We start from the raw sequence: 17,594 nt of genomic DNA, 5'->3' as shown, positions 1-17,594 counted from the left end.
CACGGCAGGGGAGGGGCTTCCGAGGGAGTCCCGGAGCGGGGTGGCCCCGGGCAGGGTACTAGAGTTAAGTTGTGTTTGTGGGTCTCGAGCTGGGGCCCCAGGTGCTCGGTAGTGGGGTGGGAGTGTAAGGGGTCCCCACATGCAGAGTCCTTTGGGGGTACTGGTGGAATTCAGGAGTCTCCATCGATCTTGGCAGTTGAGAGGTGTTATCCGACTTCTGTGGCAGCCTCAGTGCCAAGTCTCATTCCTTGGGTGCCCCCAGGAGGGTCCTGGCCTGACCGCCACCCACCCCTCTCTTTCCAGGCGCAGCAAGCACACAGTGGTGGCCTATAAAGATGCCATCTATGTATTTGGTGGAGACAACGGGTGAGTCTGGATTGAGGAGGGAGAAGCACAGTGGTGGGGACTGGGTCTCTGCAGCTCCACTGCCATCTCTCCAGATATTAGCTAAGCACTCGGCCTCAGCTTCCAAATCAGTGAGGCTCCCTCAGCACTGCAGCACACTCAGGACACGGAAATGTCCCTCTTGTTCTGAGTGAGTGGACACAGCCTTGAAAGAAACACATTTGCCATGGCTGCCACCCCTGCCAGGCACTTCTTCCCTGCACCTCCCTCTGGGCCTCATCCACATGCTCACATGGCAGTTGAGGAGGTTTGGAGGATACAGATTTATTTCCTTCCCCCATTTTTCACTTTTGTAAGGGTTTTCCCACATTTTGCTGTACATTCCCAGCAAACAGCTTTTCCTGACAGCACATCTCCATCCCACGAACAGTTCCCAGTGGCTGGTTTCCTTTGGTGAAATAATGGCCAAGGTGAACCCTTGGTTTGTGCAGCCGCATCCTTCTCCTGGAGTGTTTTTCCCAGGAGCTGGACCACCCCAGAGGGAAAGAGCTGTCTTAGCGAGGGCGGGACCACATCAAGTGCAGGGTGCGGGCACAGCAGGCAGGCTTGTTCTGCACCAGGAGGCAGGGTCTGGTCTGGTCCGGTCTGGTCAGGGAAGCCTTCCTGGGGGGCTGATGACCTGAAAGATGAGTAGGAGTGAGCCAAGCAAAAGAGGAAGAGTGTCCCGAGCAGAGGGGTCAGTGTGGGCAACCACCCAGCAGTAGGAGAGTGTAGAACTGTGCTGCCCGGCATCCACTGGGCTTCTGTCCCTCGTCCACCCCTTCATGTGCTCAGGAGAGGCTAGGGATGCCCACCAGGGCTCTGGAAGGTTGGGAGCCTGCTTGATGTGGGGCTGAAGTTGGGCTCCTGGACAGACAGGGCTCAGTTCAGGTTACAGATTTGTGGTTTGGGGCAGGTGGCTTAAAGCCACCAACTGCACCCTGGTCTCCTCTGTAGAAGCGGGTGGGCCTCTGCCCTGCTTTTGCAGGGTGCTCCTGAGGGTCAGTGAGCATAGCGCTGTGAGAGGCTGAGGACAGAGGTGTCCCTGTGCTGAGGGTGTGGTGTTGGCACACAACTCATCCTGCCCTTGAGTCCTGTCCCTGCCTCTCAACCATAGGCTCTGGCTTGTAGCCCAGGCAGGGCTGGCCTCTGATTGGTGCTGCAGCCATGGTCCTGCAGGATTCCCTGGAGGAGCTGACCTGGGGCTGACAGAGTGGGCAAGCCCCCACGGGGACCTTCAGACTGGGTAGAAGGGTCTCTTGGGCGTGGCCCCTGGCTTCCAGCCTGTCTTCCTCAGTCTCTCTCCCCATGTGCAGCCAGCTAGTGTGTTCCTTCTTGAGTCATAACCCTGGGATGGTTCCCTCTGAGTAAAAATGCAAGCCCTCCTGGCAGTTTGTGAGGCCCTGCCCGCGTCTGCACCCACGGCTCCCCTGCCTCTGTCTGTGCTGCACTGGGTGACACCTCTGCCTTGCGGTGTTCTGATTGCACCAAGCATCCTCCTGGTTAGCCCCTTTCGCTGGCTGTTCCCTGCTTCCCACCCTTCCTGCCCCTCCTCTAAATCTCCTGTGAGTGAGGCATTCCCCCACCCCTTGGACTAACCGGACCAGCCAGCAGCGCCTCCTCCCCTTCTGCACCTCTTACTGGCTCCATTGGCCCCCAGGCACACAGATGTTTCATGTCTGTCTCCTTGGCCAGGGCTGGACCTGTATTCCAGCACCCAGACAATTCAATAAATGTTTGTCACTTGAAGGAATAAAATGAGGAAGAGGCATCTGCCCACAGATGTTTACTGCAGCCTTAATGAGAATCCCCTGAACCAGAAAAGGCCTGGTGTCCAGCGCAGGGCAGCGGGTGGGGACATCCCCCTGGAGTGTTCTGTAGCAGGTGGAGTTTGAGTGACAACTGTGTAGCGAGAAGCAGAAACATTTTCTGTACAATGTGACACTAAGAAACAGGATAGGAATTTGTCTCATTCTAGTTGCAACTTTGTACAGACTGGCTACAAAGGTGCTCATGTAGCTGGGTGGGGGGTACAAATGAGAAAGGGGAGGGACTACAGTCATGCCTGTGCTTCCCAGCCCCAGCCCCCTGGCTCCGTGGCCTCAGGCAGGCCCTTTGGTCTCCCAGGCTGTTTCCTGGAGGCGGAGGCTAAATGAGGAGGCTGGGGTGCTGGGCTCCTGTTGGGTGGACGCCCTTCTCCCTCTTACTGATAAGGGCTGGGTGGTAATGTGCGGGTCTTTTTTTTTTAAATTAATTTATTTTTGGATGCGTTGGGTCTTCGTTGCTGTGTGTGGATTTTCTCTAATTGTGGCTAGCGGGGGCTACTCTTCGTTGTGGTGCACGGGCTTCTCATTGCGGTGGCTTCTCTTGTTGTGGAGCACGGACTCTAGGCACGCAGGTTCAGTAGTTGTGGTGCACGGGCTTCTCATTGCGGTGGCTTCTCTTGTTGTGGAGCACGGACTCTAGGCACGCAGGTTCAGTAGTTGTGGTGCACGGGCTTAGTTGCTCCGCGGCATGTGGGATCTTCCTGGACCAGGGCTCAAACCCCTGTCCCCTGCATTGGCAGGCGGATTCTTAACCACTGCACCACCAGGGACGCCCCAACGTGCGGGTCTTGTTAGGTGGTGGGATGGCCAGTGGATTTGCTTTCTGCTTTATTGTATCTTTTTTTTTAAACTTATTTTTATTTTTGGCTGCGTTGGGTCTTGGTTGCTGTGCGCGGGCTTCTCTCTAGTTGCGGCAAGTGGAGGCTACTCTTCGGTGCAGTGCACGGGCTTCTCGTTGGGTGGCTTCTCTTGTTGCAGAGCACGGGCTTTAGGTGCATGGGCTTCAGTAGTTGTGGCACACGGGCTTAGTTGCTTCACGGCATGTGGGATCTTCCCGGACCAGGGCTTGAACCCGTGTCCCCTGCATTGGCAGGAGGATTCTTACCCACTGTGCCACCAGGGAAGCCCTGCTTTATTGTATCTTTAATGTAGTTATTACATTAGCTTTGCAATAAAGAGGTGGCAGGAAGAGAGAGAAGGCAAGGGACCTCCTCTGACATGTGAGCCAGCGTCTGCGTCGTATGGCGCAGCCTCGGAGAAGGGGTGCTGCAGCCCACAAGTGGGCGTGTGGGTGGGGATTCTGGAACAGGGGGTGAGGCGTGAGGAGCCTGGGATCATGCTTGAGTCCTGACCCCAGGCAGGCTGGTTCTGCACCAGCTGGGGAGCTTCCTTTGGGGTCACCTCTCTGGTCCCTCTGGCATCAGCTGGTTGCCTGGCTCTGGCTGAGTCCCCCAAACAGCTGCCCCCACCCCCGGGCACAGTGTCCATCTCCCGGGTCCCTGGCTGTCTTTCAGGAAGACGATGCTCAACGACCTCCTTCGTTTCGACGTGAAGGACTGCTCCTGGTGCAGGTGGGTGTCCCCAGTTCCAGCCCTGTTTTTCTCTAGACACGGAGCACCACCGGGGCCTGACTGCCAGCCAGGTCCTGCTCATGGAGAGCTAGAGAAGCTTCGAGGAGGAGATGACAGTGCCCAGGACTGCTCTTAGTGATCCCCTCTATTTCCTGGCTTTCTTTTCTGATCTGTAGCTGAGATTGGTTTTTCTGGATCCTGTTATTTAAGGGGATCTATTTGATCCAGCTGTGGGTCCTTCGATTCTGCCTCAGGAGAGCTCTTCAGTCACCAGGCCTGTCTCCTGGAGCCGACAGGGGGACCATGAGCTGATGGGGCGTTCCAGGATGGTCTCTGCTGCTGCAGGGTGCCGCCCAGGGGCTGGCAGCAGTGGCTCCCCTGCCCTCCCTGCCCTGTGGGGCCCATCCTCTGGCAGGAGACCCCACACAGGCAGTGGGCAGCCTGTAGGTCCTGGCTTCCCTTCCCAGCTGTGTGGCCTTGGGCATGACACCTGTCATCTCTGAGCACTGCACATTTGTGCCCATCTGCTCCAGTCCAGCCCCCACTGGGAGCAGCTCACAGCTGAGGAGAGAAAAAGATCCCAGGATTAGGAGGTGCTGGGCTTCCTCCTGAGCTGTGCCAGCTCCTTGTGCAGGAGCCCCTCGGCACCAGGCTCTGCGGCAGCTCTGGGCGCTGCTCTCTGGGTTGGGGTGTCTCACTGCCCCGCTTTGACAGAGGAGGATGTCCATGCCCAGTACTCACAGTTGCTGAATGTGGCCCAACAGGTGGCATCACCCCTTGCCCAGACACCCGGGTGGTGCTGGATTGCTTTGGAAGTTTGTGTGTTGTTTCTCTCACACTTGATTGTAAAATGTGTCCAAGAGTTACAGATTAATTTAAAAATCACTCTCAAGACTTTATAATTCTTTGTTAAAAATTGCTTAAGTATAACACTCTGAAAAGGAGCAGCCCCAGGAAAGCAGTATAAACCGGTTTTTAATTCAATAAATAAGATGTGTGGACCACCCATGCTGCCGGATATGGTGCAGTTGTGGGGATGCAGGTGTGGATGGTTCCAGAGTAGCAAGGACATCTACCACATGATCCATTTAAAACAATTACTCAGACACATAAATATGCCTGGGAAAGGTGGTGGGGAGGCACGCTCAAGGTGTGGATGGTGGTTTCTGGCAAAGGAATTATACATATGTTTTAGTGCTGTTTTTTGGGGTTTTCTTTATTGGCAATATTTTAAGGTTTCTATAACGAGACAGGTATTACCCTCAAAATACAAAAGCAAAAAGAAGTTTGGGGGTGAGGGGGGCTGCCCCCTGCCGACACCCACTGCCCCTTCTTTCCCACCAGGGCCTTCACCACTGGGACCCCTCCTGCTCCCCGCTACCACCACTCGGCCGTCGTCTATGGCAGCAGCATGTTCGTCTTTGGTGAGCGGCCCTCCTCCCATCAAGCCTCGACCATGTGCTGTGCTTGGCCAGCCTCTCTGTGTACTGTCCTCTGAGTTCCTGGGCTGGGTTGAGGCCCTCTCATGGGCCCCTTTCCCTGACCGTCCTGATCTCCTGGGGGTGGAACCATCTGCCTCTGTGGCCAGGCTGGTGTCCCCCAACCAGGGGCAGGACACGGGATTCTGCTCCTCTGTCACCAGAGCCTCGAGCAGGGGCAGGCAGGCAGGAGGTGCCCCCAAGGGTCAGAGGGGTCCCAGAGTACATTTTAACTGAGGCTAGATCCTGCCCCAACCCCCTGGGTTTGATGACTGAGTTGCTGCCTTTGGATGTGATGGCTTCTCACTCCCTTTACAGGGGGCTACACTGGGGACATTTATTCCAATTCCAACTTGAAGAATAAAAATGACCTGTTTGAGTACAAGTTTGCAACTGGCCAGTGGACGGAGTGGAAAATTGAAGGACGGTGAGAGACTTTGCTGAGACCTTTGGGGTTGTGCAGGCTGCCGTGCTGGGTCTCGGGGGGCAGCGGGCCTGGATCAGCTCTGTAGAATTACAGATGATGGGCATTAACTGCCAGTCGCTCCTGTTTGCGCCTCCCCCGGCTCTTAGATACCCTCCTTCCAGAGGGTAGAAGGGATAAGTGTACTGTGGATGGCACTTCTCTGGCCCTGTTTTGCACGCACCCCTTTGATATTGGGTGGGAGCTGGGAAGGGGCTCTGTGCCCTTGAACATGTGAATCCTTGTCCAGCTGCCCCAGCCTCATGAGTTCAGCCTCTGCCACGGTCCCTTATTCCCAGTGGCCCAGCTGAAGTCCCCAGAGCTCCGGTCACCAGGTGTGGGCACAGCAGCCCCAGGGCCCAGCAGCGGCGGCACTCGTAGGCTGTGGCCCTGGCCTCATGGGGCCATGAGGCTCAGATCTGCACGGGGCGGCTTCCCTGCTCACCCCCTCCTCCTGCCCCAGGTTGCCAGTCGCTAGGTCAGCCCATGGCGCCACAGTGTACAGTGACAAGCTGTGGATCTTTGCCGGCTATGACGGCAATGCCAGGTAGGTGGCAGCCCGGAAGTGCACCAAGGTACAGAGCAGCCTTCCTGCGCTGGGGAGGGGGGATTCGAGCTGGGGGTTTCTCAGGAGGGTGGGTGTGTAGACAGGGCTGGGAGAACAGGAAGATGGGCAGGACGAGGGCCACTGAGTGGAGCCCCTGCCCAACCCTCACAGGGGACAGAAGTTCTGGCATCCCTGAAGCCCCCTGGGGCAACTGAGGGGGTGGCGAGCCCACCCATGTCTGTGCAGCTGGTCGAGGATGTGCTGGCTCCACAGCCCCGAGGCCATAGCTGGGTGTCATCAGAGCCAGGGGTCGGGTGGTGGCCCCTCGAATGGCTGGGGTGAGGATACTCGGTCCCACGGTGAGCAGTGACCTGAGTGAGCAGGAGGGTGGCAGCGGCAGGGCTCAGACCCGGCCCGCCGCCCCATGGAGGGCAGCAGAGGTGCCTGCCTGTGTCATGGGCCCTTTCCTCCTTGTTGTAGAACATTGGCTTTGCTGTATTTTTCTGATTACAAAAACAGCACACGATCATTCCCCAGGAATTCAGTGTTACCGAAGCCCCAAGTGCTGCAGGGTTAGTGGTGGCTTCTGTGAGGGCCTCTCCTGGCTCCAGGGGGCCCGGCCCAGCAGGGATTCAGTGCAGCCGAAGCCCCTACCCCGAGGCCACTCCATAGTCCCCTGGTCAGAAGCCCCCTTGGTGCGTTGTCCTCCTGGAGCCTTCCCTCCTGGCTGGGCCCAGGCCCACGCTGACCGCCAGCCCAGCTGTGGGGTCCCGACCCCTCTGTCCTAATGCAGGTTGAACGACATGTGGACCATCGGCCTCCAGGACCGGGATCTAACGTGCTGGGAGGAGGTGAGGGGCTGGGGCCAGGGAGGCCGCTTTGTTCCTGGCCTCGCCAGGCCCTCCTGACATCCGGCCCAGCCCTCTCACAGTCCCCGCGGTGGTTACCCAATGACTACGGGCTCTGAGCCTGTGACTGGTGCAGTTTGGGGCTGATCCACCCTTCTCTGAACACAGTGGGGGCGGCTACTGTCGGGGTCCTGGGCAGTGTGTCTAACCACTGCCCTGTCTCACCTGTAGTGAAGACTTCAGCCCCAACTGTTCAAAACTGGGCCCATTCATATGGGGGCTTTAAGCTGTTCCACAAAAATGGACCCATGACCCCTCACTCACGGAAGGTTCAGGAGTGAATGTAGCCCTAGCTCAGCGGGTCGGCCCCACACCAGGAGAAGGGCTCATGGCTTCCCCAACCACGCAGGTGGCCCAGAGCGGCGAGATCCCGCCCTCCTGCTGCAACTTCCCAGCGGCCGTCTGCAGGGACAGGATGTTTGTCTTCTCAGGCCAGAGCGGGGCCAAGATAACCAACAATCTCTTCCAGTTCGAGTTCAAGAACAAGACGTGAGTGCCCTGCTGGTGGGGCCCCCGTTAGCACACCACACCAGTGCCCAGGGCTGCCTGTGTGGGCTCCACACACAGCCAGCACCTTGGGAGCGGGGCCGTGAGGGCCCTTACGCAGCCTGGACCTGAGACCCCGCAGGCCCCTCGGGGGGTGGCTGCAGCCCAGCATCCTGGGGCCTAGGTGGCCTCCCTCCTTGTCCCAGTGTGAAGACAGCCAGCCACCCCTTCCAGCAGCTGCCTCGCCGGGCAGGTGCCACCCTCCTGCCCTGCCCCTGCTGCCTGCTCTATGTTGGGGGACAAGGGTGAGACAGGACCCCATGATGGGCTGCGAGGAGCCAGGCAGTGCTGGTGCCAGGATGAAATGGGGTGGGGGGCTCAGAGCCCGGGTGGAGGCTGCAGGGGAGCACGAACCCCCACCCCATCGCTGGTTCACATGCAGCGTGAACACACATCACAGGTGGACACGCATCCCCACCGAGCACCTGCTCCGGGGCTCTCCGCCGCCCCCGCAGCGGCGCTACGGGCACACCATGGTGGCCTTTGACCGCCACCTTTACGTGTTTGGGGGCGCAGCTGACAACACACTCCCCAACGAGCTGCACTGCTACGACGTGGACTTCCAGACCTGGGAGGTCATTCAGCCCAGCTCGGACAGTGAGGTGAGTGCTGCTGGTCCACAGGTGGGCGGGCCCAGGGCCAGGGGCTCCAGACAGCCAGCAGGAGCAAGGCTGGGACACCTGGGGCCCTCAGTCCTGGACATTGCCCTGGCCCGACCCCGGCCTGGGCCCCTCTGGCCTGTTCTCCATCTTACCACCTATGGGCTAACACTTCATGGCCCAGCATTGGCGCTGTGCTGGGGATGTTCTCCCGGGATGCATGCCTTGACCGCAGCCAGGCTCCCATCTTGGCTGTGCTGGGAGCACCCTCATCCTGTCACTTTCCCCCCACACTGTCCCCACATCACCCATCCCCACCCCAGGCGGGGACAGCAGTGGTCTCTGGCCACCTGTCCGGCCCTTGCTGAGGGGCCGTGCACCTGCCTGTCTCCCCCAGGTCAGTGGAGCTGAAATGCCCGAGCGAGCATCTGCTTCCGAGGAGGCACCTGCCCTGGGCTCCGAGGAGCGGGGCAGCTGCAAGAAGTCCCGGGATGTGTTCGGCCTGGACTTTGGCAGTAGCACCACCAGGCAGCCCACCCTGCCAGCCTCAGAGGTGAGGGCCGGCACCCTCATGCCCACCCCTCACGCCCTGAAGCTGGTCCTGTGCTGAAGAGGCCAAGGCTCAGGGCTTACACAGCACGTGAGGCGAGGCCGGGAGCCCATGCCCTGGTGGACGGGCCACATGGGTGCAGCACATGACACCCAGCACCCTCTGCCACCTGGTGGGGCCACAGGTCCTGTCCTGTCTGTGGGCCCACACAGGCCCCGCCTCCCCCCGCCCCCCCGCATGGTTGTGCGGGGTGGGGGGGTTGGGGGTCCTGCCCTGTGGCCCCTCCTTCCAGGCCAGCGGTGCCCTCCTTGCTTAGAGCCTGGCCGCGGCCAGGCCTCAGCCAGCCCTGCTGCTGGAGACCCCGCCCTGTCCTTTCCCCTCCAGCTGCCCAGCGGAAGGCTCTTCCACGCGGCTGCCGTGATCTCCGACGCCATGTACATCTTCGGGGGCACCGTGGACAACAATATCCGCAGCGGGGAGATGTACAGGTTCCAGGTGGGGCAGCCCACGCTGCCGGCCTGAGGCGGAAAATGGAAACCGAGCCCCTGGGGGCGGGGCTTTGCGGGGGCGGGGCTTGTCTGGCGCTAGAGCCGAGGCTGCACTTGGTGGGCCGGCAACCCCTCTGAGGGGTCGGGCGGTTGGGCCCGGGTACTCTGGAACCTGAGTGCGGGAGGGGCCGGGGCGGGGGGGCCGCGTGGCCCCCCGCAGAGCCTGTGGGGGGCTGGCTGGGCGGACCTGTCCAGCAGCGTGGTCTCTGCCTGCAGTTCTCCTGTTACCCCAAGTGCACGCTGCACGAGGACTATGGGCGGCTGTGGGAGAGCCGTCAGTTCTGCGACGTGGAGTTCGTGCTGGGTGAGGTGGGTTGCCCTTCTGTGCCCGCTGGCGGCCCCCGCCCCCAGGGTGAGGGTCCCCCGCCCTCCACCAAGGTGTCCCTCTTCCGGCAGAAGGAAGAATGCGTGCAGGGCCACGTGGCCATCGTCACGGCACGCAGCCGCTGGCTCCGCAGGAAGATCGTGCAGGCGCGGGAGCGGCTGACCCAGGTGAGGGCCGCCCGCCGCCTGGGCAGAGGCTTCCGTGGGGTGTTCTTGAGCGCCCCTTCCTCTGCCCACAGAAGCTGGAGGAGGAGGTGGCCCCGGCACTCAGGGAGGGCCCCGCTGGGGCCGCGGGTGGGGCCCGGCCACCCCTGCTGCGTGTGGCTATCCGCGAGGCCGAGGCACGGCCCTTCGAGGTGCTCATGCAGTTCCTCTACACAGACAAGATCAAGTACCCGCGGAAAGGTCGGCCTGCGCCGTGGGCGGGAGGGAACGGGATGGGGTGTGGCCACCCTGGCAGGGGGTGGCCGGGGTCTCCGAGGCTTCACCCCACCTGTGGCTGAGCCACCTCGTTGCGGAGGGAGCCCGGGCACCCCCCCCAAACCCCCCCCAGAGGCTCAGGGGTTCTTGGGCGCAGGCCACGTGGAGGACGTGCTGCTCATCATGGACGTGTACAAGTTGGCACTGGGCTTCCAGCTGTGCCGCCTAGAGCAGTTGTGTCGTCAGTACATCGAGGCCTCGGTGGACCTGCAGAACGTGCTGGTCGTGTGTGAGAGCGCTGCCCGGCTGCAACTGGGCCAGCTCAAGGTGCGGGGTGGGGGCCGTGGCAGCCTGTGCCCCCTCCCCACCTGCTGTGGTAGGCCCGGTGAGGCCTGACCCAGTGGCCTGCGGCCTGTCTGTCCAGGAGCACTGCCTGAACTTCGTGGTGAAGGAGTCCCACTTCAACCAGGTGATCATGATGAAGGAGTTCGAGCGCCTCTCATCTCCTCTGATCGTGGAGATTGTGCGGCGGAAGCAGCAGCCGCCTCCCCGCGCCCCCTCGGACCAGCCCGTGGACATCGGTAGGGACCCACCTGGTCCCCGAGAGTGGTGGACAGGGCACAGCCACCTTGGGCACAGGGTCCTACCGCAGGTGGCTCAGGCTCGGGCAAGGCAGAGACCTGCTCAGCGGGCTGGGTGCCAGGGTGGCATCTCCCAGGACTATTCCTGGGGGAACATGGGCCCTGTCCAGCGAGTGCTGCCCTGACTGGGACGCCAGGCATGAGGGTCTGCAGCGAGCAACGAGCTGAGGGTCCCACAATTAGTTGCCCAGCTTCTCTTCTAGGTGGGCCCACATCTGGGCCTGGTGAGGGGTGGGCACAGCCCTCAGACGCTTGGTGCCTCCCTGTCCCATCCCTACCCAGCCAGGAAGGGACCTCACAGACTCTTTCACCCTCTGGCCCTGGGGCCTGTGCTGCCTCGGCCATGGGATCCAGGTGACACAGCTGAGGGGGCGCCAGCACTGGGGCAGGAGAGAGCGCAGGGGGCCGAGTCCGGGAGAAGGTCAGACTCTGGGGGTACAGAGCCTCAAGGGCCAGAGTAAGGCCTCTGATCTGGGAGTTTCGTTCAGGGGGGCAACACGGGCAGATGCACAGGAGGCAGTGCCCTGGGGTCCTGCATCCTGAGTCAGAAGCCGCCCTCTGGCTCAGGCCCCCTCTACACCCCCAGGCACGTCTCTGATTCAGGACATGAAGGCATACCTGGAGGGGGCGGGCGCAGAGTTCTGTGACATCACGCTGCTGCTGGATGGGCACCCGCGGCCAGCCCACAAGGCCATTCTGGCAGCCCGCTCCAGGTGGGTGGGGTGTGTCTCGTGGGCGGATGGGTGGGTGGGCAGCTGGGCCACTGGCTGACTTGCTAAGGGCCGGCCCACCGTTTGCAGCTACTTTGAGGCCATGTTCCGGTCCTTCATGCCCGAGGACGGCCAGGTGAACATCTCCATTGGGGAGATGGTGCCCAGCAGGCAGGCCTTTGAGTCCATGCTGCGCTACATCTACTACGGCGAGGTCAACATGCCGCCCGAGGACTCGCTGCATCCTCACCTCTGGGGCTCCCGGGTCATTCCCAGGACAGCTTTGGGCCCTGCTGGCTTGGCCTGGCCAAGCGATTTCCTGAGGACTTCTTAGTGTCCAGTCCCTTCCGGGTTCTCTGGAACAGTCGGTTGGCTGGCTCAGAGAGGTTTGCAGTCAGGAGAGACGGGTGGGTTCAGAGGAAGGGGTCATGGCTCCGTGTGGGGTGATTCCTGGCCAGGTCATGTCTGTGGGGGTCTGAACATGGGAGGCCAGGATGCCCTTCAGGGCTCTGTGAAGCCGTGGATGTTTCAGCAGATGGGCATGTGGGTACTTTCCTGGGGAGAGGAACCTGTGGTTTTCTTTGGATCCTGAATGGAACTTTGGACACCTGAGTGGTTCAAAGCCCATGTAGAGGCTCTGCCTGGATGGGAGCCTGGCTGTTGTGGTGGGTGGGCCCCCCTTGACCTGAGCAAGAGGCAGCAGCCCTGGTTCAGGGCTTCTCCGTCCCTGGTGGCTCCCCAGCGGGAAGAGGGCAGCTGGGTGGGAGGAAGGCTTTCTTGGCCCACAGCTCCTTAACCAGCCCTCAGCTACCTGTTCGCGGCGCCCTACTACTACGGCTTTTACAACAACCGGCTGCAGGCGTACTGCAAGCAGAACCTGGAGATGAATGTGACGGTGCAGAACGTGCTGCAGGTAGCTGCCCTGGCCCTGGGCCTCTGTGCCTGCGCGGTGTACGGGGCAGGGGCAGTGCCTCAGGGAACCTGCCGTTCCAGATTCTGGAGGCAGCAGACAAGACGCAGGCGCTGGACATGAAGCGGCACTGCCTCCACATCATCGTGCACCAGTTCACCAAGGTCAGGGCCCTCCCACCCAGTGCGCTGCCTGCCCCGTCTGCAGGACATACTCCCCTTGGCGGTGGCCTGGGCCAGGTGGGAGGGGCCCTGGCCGCCTTGTGCCGCAGTGGGTTCTGGGGATAACCGGGCAGAGCTGTCCACCCACTGGCTGATCCTCACCCCGTACTCGTTGGTCAAGTCCCCAGAAGACTCCTCGGCCACCTGGCCCTGGCAAGAACACGGCTCCATCCTTCTGGCCTTTGGTTGCCTCCGCAGGTCTCCAAGCTGCCCACGCTGCGCTCGCTGAGCCAGCAGCTACTGCTGGACATCATTGACTCCCTGGCCTCCCACATCTCAGACAAGCAGTGCGCAGAGCTGGGTGCCGACATATGAGGGCCCACGTGGTGCTGCCCACCCTGCCTCGCCCACTGCAAAGACTGTGCTGGCCACGTTCGGGCCTGCGGCTGAGGGGTCGTGTGCCCAGGGCCTCCGAAGGGAGCTGAGTGGGGGACTCCAAATGCCCCATCTCACTGCTGAGGACACAGGTCCCACAGGAAGCAGACGGTGAAGCGGGATCCTGGCCGGCACCCTCTCCCAGGGTGGAGGTGTGGGTGGGAAGCCAGGGCTTAGTGGTGAGGACACTGCAGGAGGAGGCAGGGGCCTGGCCAGGGCCCAGTGAGGGAGATGAGCCCACCAGGGAGCTGGCTTTGGGCCCCCTACACAGCAGGGACCCAGCATGGCTTGTGCATCCAGCCACTGGGTCATGTTGCCAAGACCCCTCAACGTGGGGGCCGCACAGCACCCCCAGACCCTCATCAAGGTTGGTGTAAGGGTTTCCTCCTGCCACCCAGAACTTGGGTAGATGGAGTCCAACTCCAGTTGAATTTTGAGGTGTGAAGGGCCCTAAGGTCAGCTCCCAGCCTGCAGGGTCAGCTACTGCGGACTGGGCCAGACATCCAGAGGGGCTGTGGGATCCCACCCACCTGTGTGTGCGTGGGGGCCCTGGGCTGCTCCAGAGAGAAGTCAGAGATGCCCCAGGCCCGCATCTGTCTCTAAGTATTTATTGTCATAGGCTTGCCTCCATTAAAGCCACAGCAGTCCTACCTGCACCAAACCTCACTGTGCAGTCCCCACTGGTGGCTCCAGCCCTCCGTCCTCCTGGAGCTGAAACTGGGCCACGTGGCCCGATGGCTCAGGATAAGCCAGTCTTGCCTGGTTCTGTTCATGCCAGCAGCTCTCCACCCCCACCCAGGGTGCCCCAGTCACGTAGTGGGAGGGCTGGTGGGAGGAATGCAGGCCAGCCTCTGGCCTCTCCCCACCTGAGGGGAGCCCTGGGGGCCCGGAGCTGGCTCTCCTGGCTCCTGGGCTGCCCTGTAGGCTCCGAGAAACTGAGGACAGGCCACTGAGTCCTTCCCTGTCCCGACAGAAGGTGCCAAGTCCACCCCAGTGGGGAAGGCACCATTCTGCCCCTCTTCTGGGAACAAGAACCCTTCTGCCTTGGTTGCCAGGAAGCCACTTTGGGGGAAACACAGTCTCTCTCTTCTGAGCCTTAGAGCTCGTTTCCTGCCTCTAGTTGTGCCCCACGTAATCGCAGCATCTGCCACTCCTCAGGCCTTGCTGAGAAGCCCCAGGTGGACATTCTTGGGCAAGGGGTGCTCACCTGTAGGCCCAGCAAGCTAGGAAATGGCCTGTGCAAGGTGCACCTCGGCCGGCCCGCAGGCTTGGGAACCACCTGTGACCCTGCTCTCTGCGTCTGCCTCCTGTAATGGCCATTTGACTGTGCGTAACGTGAATAAACGAAGTTTCACTCCAAGGGCCCCACAAAGCAAACCACACAACACAGTGTGGCCTTTTCCAGGACTAGAAAGGATTCAGCGGTGCTCTTGGGGCTGCTGTAGCTGAGGCCCAGCAGGGAGATCAAGTGTGTGGTTAAGTGCCTCACACACGGAGCTGCTGATCACAGATGCAGGGAGGCCTGCCACGTTCCAGCTGAACTGAAGGAAAATGAAGACAGGCGACACCAGGACTGATGCCCAAGTGCCTGGCCCTCTGCTCCCCACACGCCTCATCCCAGACCTCTGGGGATCAGAATGGTCACTGTGGGGCCCTCACTACTTGCCAAGCATAGCAACCCCAGGTCAGTAATCGCCTTTCTTGTCCGTTTTTCAGATGGGACAGGCCTGGTGGTGAGTGGGGGGCTGACCAGCAGCTGGAGCTCATGCCAGGTCTGACTGCTGGGCAGATTGGATCTGGGGACGGAAGCCTGTTGTTTCCCTGAAAAAGAACTGAGCCTGGCCTGGGTTTCATGGGTGTCTTCAGAGACCAGCTGGCTAAGTCAAGGCTGTTTCAGGTACCAAGGAAAGGGTGCCCAGTATTGCCCCCGAACCTCTACTCACACGACCCCTCAGAGAGCCCTGTACAGTACACGGACACAGAGCTGTACAGTGAGGGCTTTCTGCTCTCCACAGCCAAGGGCTTGGACTACAGGGCCTGAGCCCTCTGGGCGCTACAGCCAATCTGGGGAAACGGGCCTGGTACCCAGGGGAAGGGCCCCAGCCCCCAGCTGAGCCAGAGAGCAGCGCTTCTTTCTAGAATCCACTTTATTATGGCATCTGGCAGGGCTGGTGGATGCAGCTAAGATCAGATCCTCTCAAGGTGGATACTGAGGGAGAAAGAGGCTGAAGCCCTGCTGGGCGGCCCTCACTCAGGCCATGCTGCTGCTCAGCTGCATGGCAAAGTCCTGCACGTGCTCCTTCAGAGTCTGGCGGGCATCGGCCTGTGCCCGCTTCTCCCGTGCCCGCTCCTGCTGCAGCTTGGTCAGCCGCAGCCGCAGCCGCTGCTCCCGCCGCTTGCAGGCCTGCAGCTGGCGCTGGGCCTTGTCCAGGGCATCGAGTGCAGCCTCAGCCCGCCGCTTCCAGAGCAGGGCGCTGCCCACCTGGTAGCTGTGCTCATTCTGGATGTAGGCTCCGGCGGGCGGCGGGAGGCGCAGCATGTAGGCTGAGGGTGAGATGGGCCTCGGCTCCAGTGGAGACGGCTGTCGCTCTGGCTCCCGCTCAGGTGAAGGCTGGGTGCTGCAGCCTGCTTCATCTGCCTGGGCACCCAGGGGCCCCAGGAGGTCTGAGAAGGGGCTGCTGAGGCCAGGCTCCAGCCTCCCGGTGGGGGAGGCAGGCAAGGCAGCAGGTGCTGAGGCCTCTTCCACAGGAAAGCAGGTGATGTCAGCAGGTGGAGGTGGGCAAAATGGAGTTGTGGGCCCTTGGCCCTCAGAGCAGCTGGGGGGAAGAGAGAGAGACTGACAGGCCAGGCTCAGGGCTCGCCGACCCCATTTCACCAGGTCATCTAACCCCCATCCCTGAACCCACTCCATGGGCTCAGAACCCTGTCCAGCAAGGCTGCTGTCAGGCACCCTAAAGCCCAGTCCCTCAGACCTGGGGTGCAGTGGGGCACCTCCCCCTCCGCTGCAGCACGTACCGCTTCCTGCATCGCCGGAGTCGGCTGACGTCAGGGGGGCTAGGGGGGTAACTGTGCCCCTTGGTCTTGGTTGTTCGACGCAACTTGGAAAAAGACTCAAATATCGTCGGAACTGCTCCCTCCTTCAGCCTGTGATACCCACTGCGAGGGAGAGCGGTCTGGATGAGGTGGAACAAATCCCTGCTGCCCAAGCCGACCCGCAGGGCATGGAGCCAGCAGGCCCTCCAGCACTCCAGCAAGCTGCTGGGTTAGCTCTGTGGGAGGTGGGAGGCACCCTGCCAACAATGAGTCTGGGGAATGCCAAGTTAAGGCCCCCACCAATCTCTTCCGTGCAAAACTCCTCAGAGTTAAAGAGTGTGGAAAGGCTCCACCAGAACAGGGTAGCCCAGCCAAAAGAACTGATTCCGTTTGTGCACTTGTAGGGAGGGCTGGGGTTGCAGGGAGTGCGCTCTGGCACAGTGATCCCTAGGGGGTGGGTCTCACTGCCCTGGTCTGTCGGGAGAGGAAGCTGAGGTTCCCAGCTGGAGAAACCAGGGCTGCTGCTCCAGGGACCCCCCTACCGGCCGGCTGCCACCCCACTGCCCAGGCCCTGTCCACTGCCAGCTGCCAGGAGGCTCACCTGATTCCCACCAGTTCAAAGCAATTCTCCTCGAAGTGCTTGGAGCAGAAGTAGATGTACTCGGACGCCGGGTCCCACAGGCCCTGGCCGCTGGGGTCCAGCCGCTGGCAGTTGGCCAGCCACAAGCCCCGCCTTGGATTGTCCTTCTTGGGGAGCCTGCGGGGCCACAAGCCCGTGAGCCCGACGGGAAAGGCCGGCCCCGCTCATGCCGCCCCCAGACCTCGCGCTGACACTGCCTGCGCACAGACAAGGAAGCTGAGGCCTCCAGAAGAAAAGAGACTCGCTGAACATCATCACGTAGGTGAGACTCGAAGCACCTGGCCCGGGCTGGCGGACCGCCCCTCCTCCCCTACCCAGCCTCCCACTCAAGCCCCGCCCCGACCACAGAAGCGCGTGCGCAGTGGCTCCGCGAGGCGGCAGGACGGGCGCATGCGTAGGGGACCCTCCGCGCGCCGGCGCGCACGCGCGCTGACCTGTGGAAAGAGATGCCGCGGTTGCGCGTCTCGCGCGTGTCCCGTGTGCAGCAGCCGGCGGCGGAGCAGTGACGCGGCATCTGGGGAAGAGGCGGGAGCTCGGTCGCGGGCGGCTGTCGGGGCCGGGAGGGGCTTCGCGCCCCTGGCTGCCACCCCGCTGCAAGCGGCCCCCGAGTGGCGGGTCTTCCCCGGCTCGATCTCGCCCGAACCCCGTCCCAGCCTGTTCTCCAGACTCCCGCTTGCGGCACTCACGGTCTCGCCATTGCTGCGCCGCCGAAGTATCGCGAGGTTTGGCTCGCGGCGGAAGTCAGTACCATAGAAACGCGGAAGTGCGCGGCGTTCGCCGAGGGGCGGGTCCCGGAAACTGCAGAGTGAGCCCAGGGAGTGGTCGCGGGGATCTCGCACACCGCCCGGGTCGGGAACCGCCTACGACGGGAACGAGCCCGGCGGAGCTGGCGCGCACGCT

At 61.7% G+C, this 17,594-nt stretch overlaps 2 protein-coding genes across 9 annotated transcripts in view; one reads left to right on the top strand and one right to left on the bottom strand.

Moving 5' to 3' along the window:
• AIFM3 (AIF family member 3) overlaps nt 1-14,376 on the top strand; it is a 28,790-nt gene extending 14,414 nt beyond the window's left edge. For all 8 annotated transcript variants that reach the window (XM_024763771.1, XM_024763768.1, XM_024763777.1 and 5 more), the window contains 20 exons: nt 304-366; nt 3,725-3,781; nt 5,126-5,205; nt 5,578-5,686; nt 6,186-6,269; nt 7,063-7,120; nt 7,527-7,666; nt 8,124-8,325; nt 8,720-8,875; nt 9,257-9,367; nt 9,637-9,729; nt 9,817-9,912; nt 9,984-10,149; nt 10,322-10,491; nt 10,589-10,745; nt 11,392-11,518; nt 11,606-11,755; nt 12,323-12,428; nt 12,509-12,589; nt 12,845-14,376. In XM_024763771.1, the coding sequence (XP_024619539.1) occupies nt 304-366; nt 3,725-3,781; nt 5,126-5,205; nt 5,578-5,686; nt 6,186-6,269; nt 7,063-7,120; nt 7,527-7,666; nt 8,124-8,325; nt 8,720-8,875; nt 9,257-9,367; nt 9,637-9,729; nt 9,817-9,912; nt 9,984-10,149; nt 10,322-10,491; nt 10,589-10,745; nt 11,392-11,518; nt 11,606-11,755; nt 12,323-12,428; nt 12,509-12,589; nt 12,845-12,961 (2,323 nt within the window). In that variant the 3' untranslated portion in view covers nt 12,962-14,376. The remainder of the gene's footprint in view (nt 1-303; nt 367-3,724; nt 3,782-5,125; nt 5,206-5,577; nt 5,687-6,185; nt 6,270-7,062; nt 7,121-7,526; nt 7,667-8,123; nt 8,326-8,719; nt 8,876-9,256; nt 9,368-9,636; nt 9,730-9,816; nt 9,913-9,983; nt 10,150-10,321; nt 10,492-10,588; nt 10,746-11,391; nt 11,519-11,605; nt 11,756-12,322; nt 12,429-12,508; nt 12,590-12,844) is intronic.
• Nucleotides 14,377-15,150: 774 nt separating this feature from the next.
• Nucleotides 15,151-17,515, bottom strand: THAP7 (THAP domain containing 7). Its single transcript, XM_024763726.1, has 5 exons — nt 17,381-17,515; nt 17,129-17,208; nt 16,656-16,811; nt 16,037-16,177; nt 15,151-15,837 (listed from the first exon to the last, which is right to left on the bottom strand). Exons 2-5 carry the CDS (start codon nt 17,206-17,208, stop codon nt 15,273-15,275), a joined length of 942 nt encoding a protein of 313 aa, XP_024619494.1. The 5' UTR covers nt 17,381-17,515; the 3' UTR covers nt 15,151-15,272.
• Between the last annotated feature and the right edge of the window lie 79 nt (nt 17,516-17,594).

Source organism: Neophocaena asiaeorientalis, unplaced genomic scaffold, assembly GCF_003031525.2.
Source record: "Neophocaena asiaeorientalis asiaeorientalis breed wild unplaced genomic scaffold, Neophocaena_asiaeorientalis_V1.1 scaffold110, whole genome shotgun sequence".
Taxonomy (NCBI): Eukaryota; Metazoa; Chordata; class Mammalia; order Artiodactyla; family Phocoenidae; genus Neophocaena; species Neophocaena asiaeorientalis.
This window is presented reverse-complemented; position numbering and strand designations above follow the sequence as displayed.

Excerpts from the sequence above, each read along its gene's own strand:
- THAP7 (XM_024763726.1), bottom strand. The coding sequence starts at position 17,208 with ATGCCGCGTCACTGCTCCGCCGCCGGCTGCTGCACACGGGACACGCGC. Across the intron at positions 16,812-17,128 it reads CGCGGCATCTCTTTCCACAG|GCTCCCCAAGAAGGACAATC; the intron begins GTCAGCGCGCGT and ends GTGGCCCCGCAG. Across the intron at positions 16,178-16,655 it reads TTTGAACTGGTGGGAATCAG|TGGGTATCACAGGCTGAAGG; the intron begins GTGAGCCTCCTG and ends TCTCCCTCGCAG.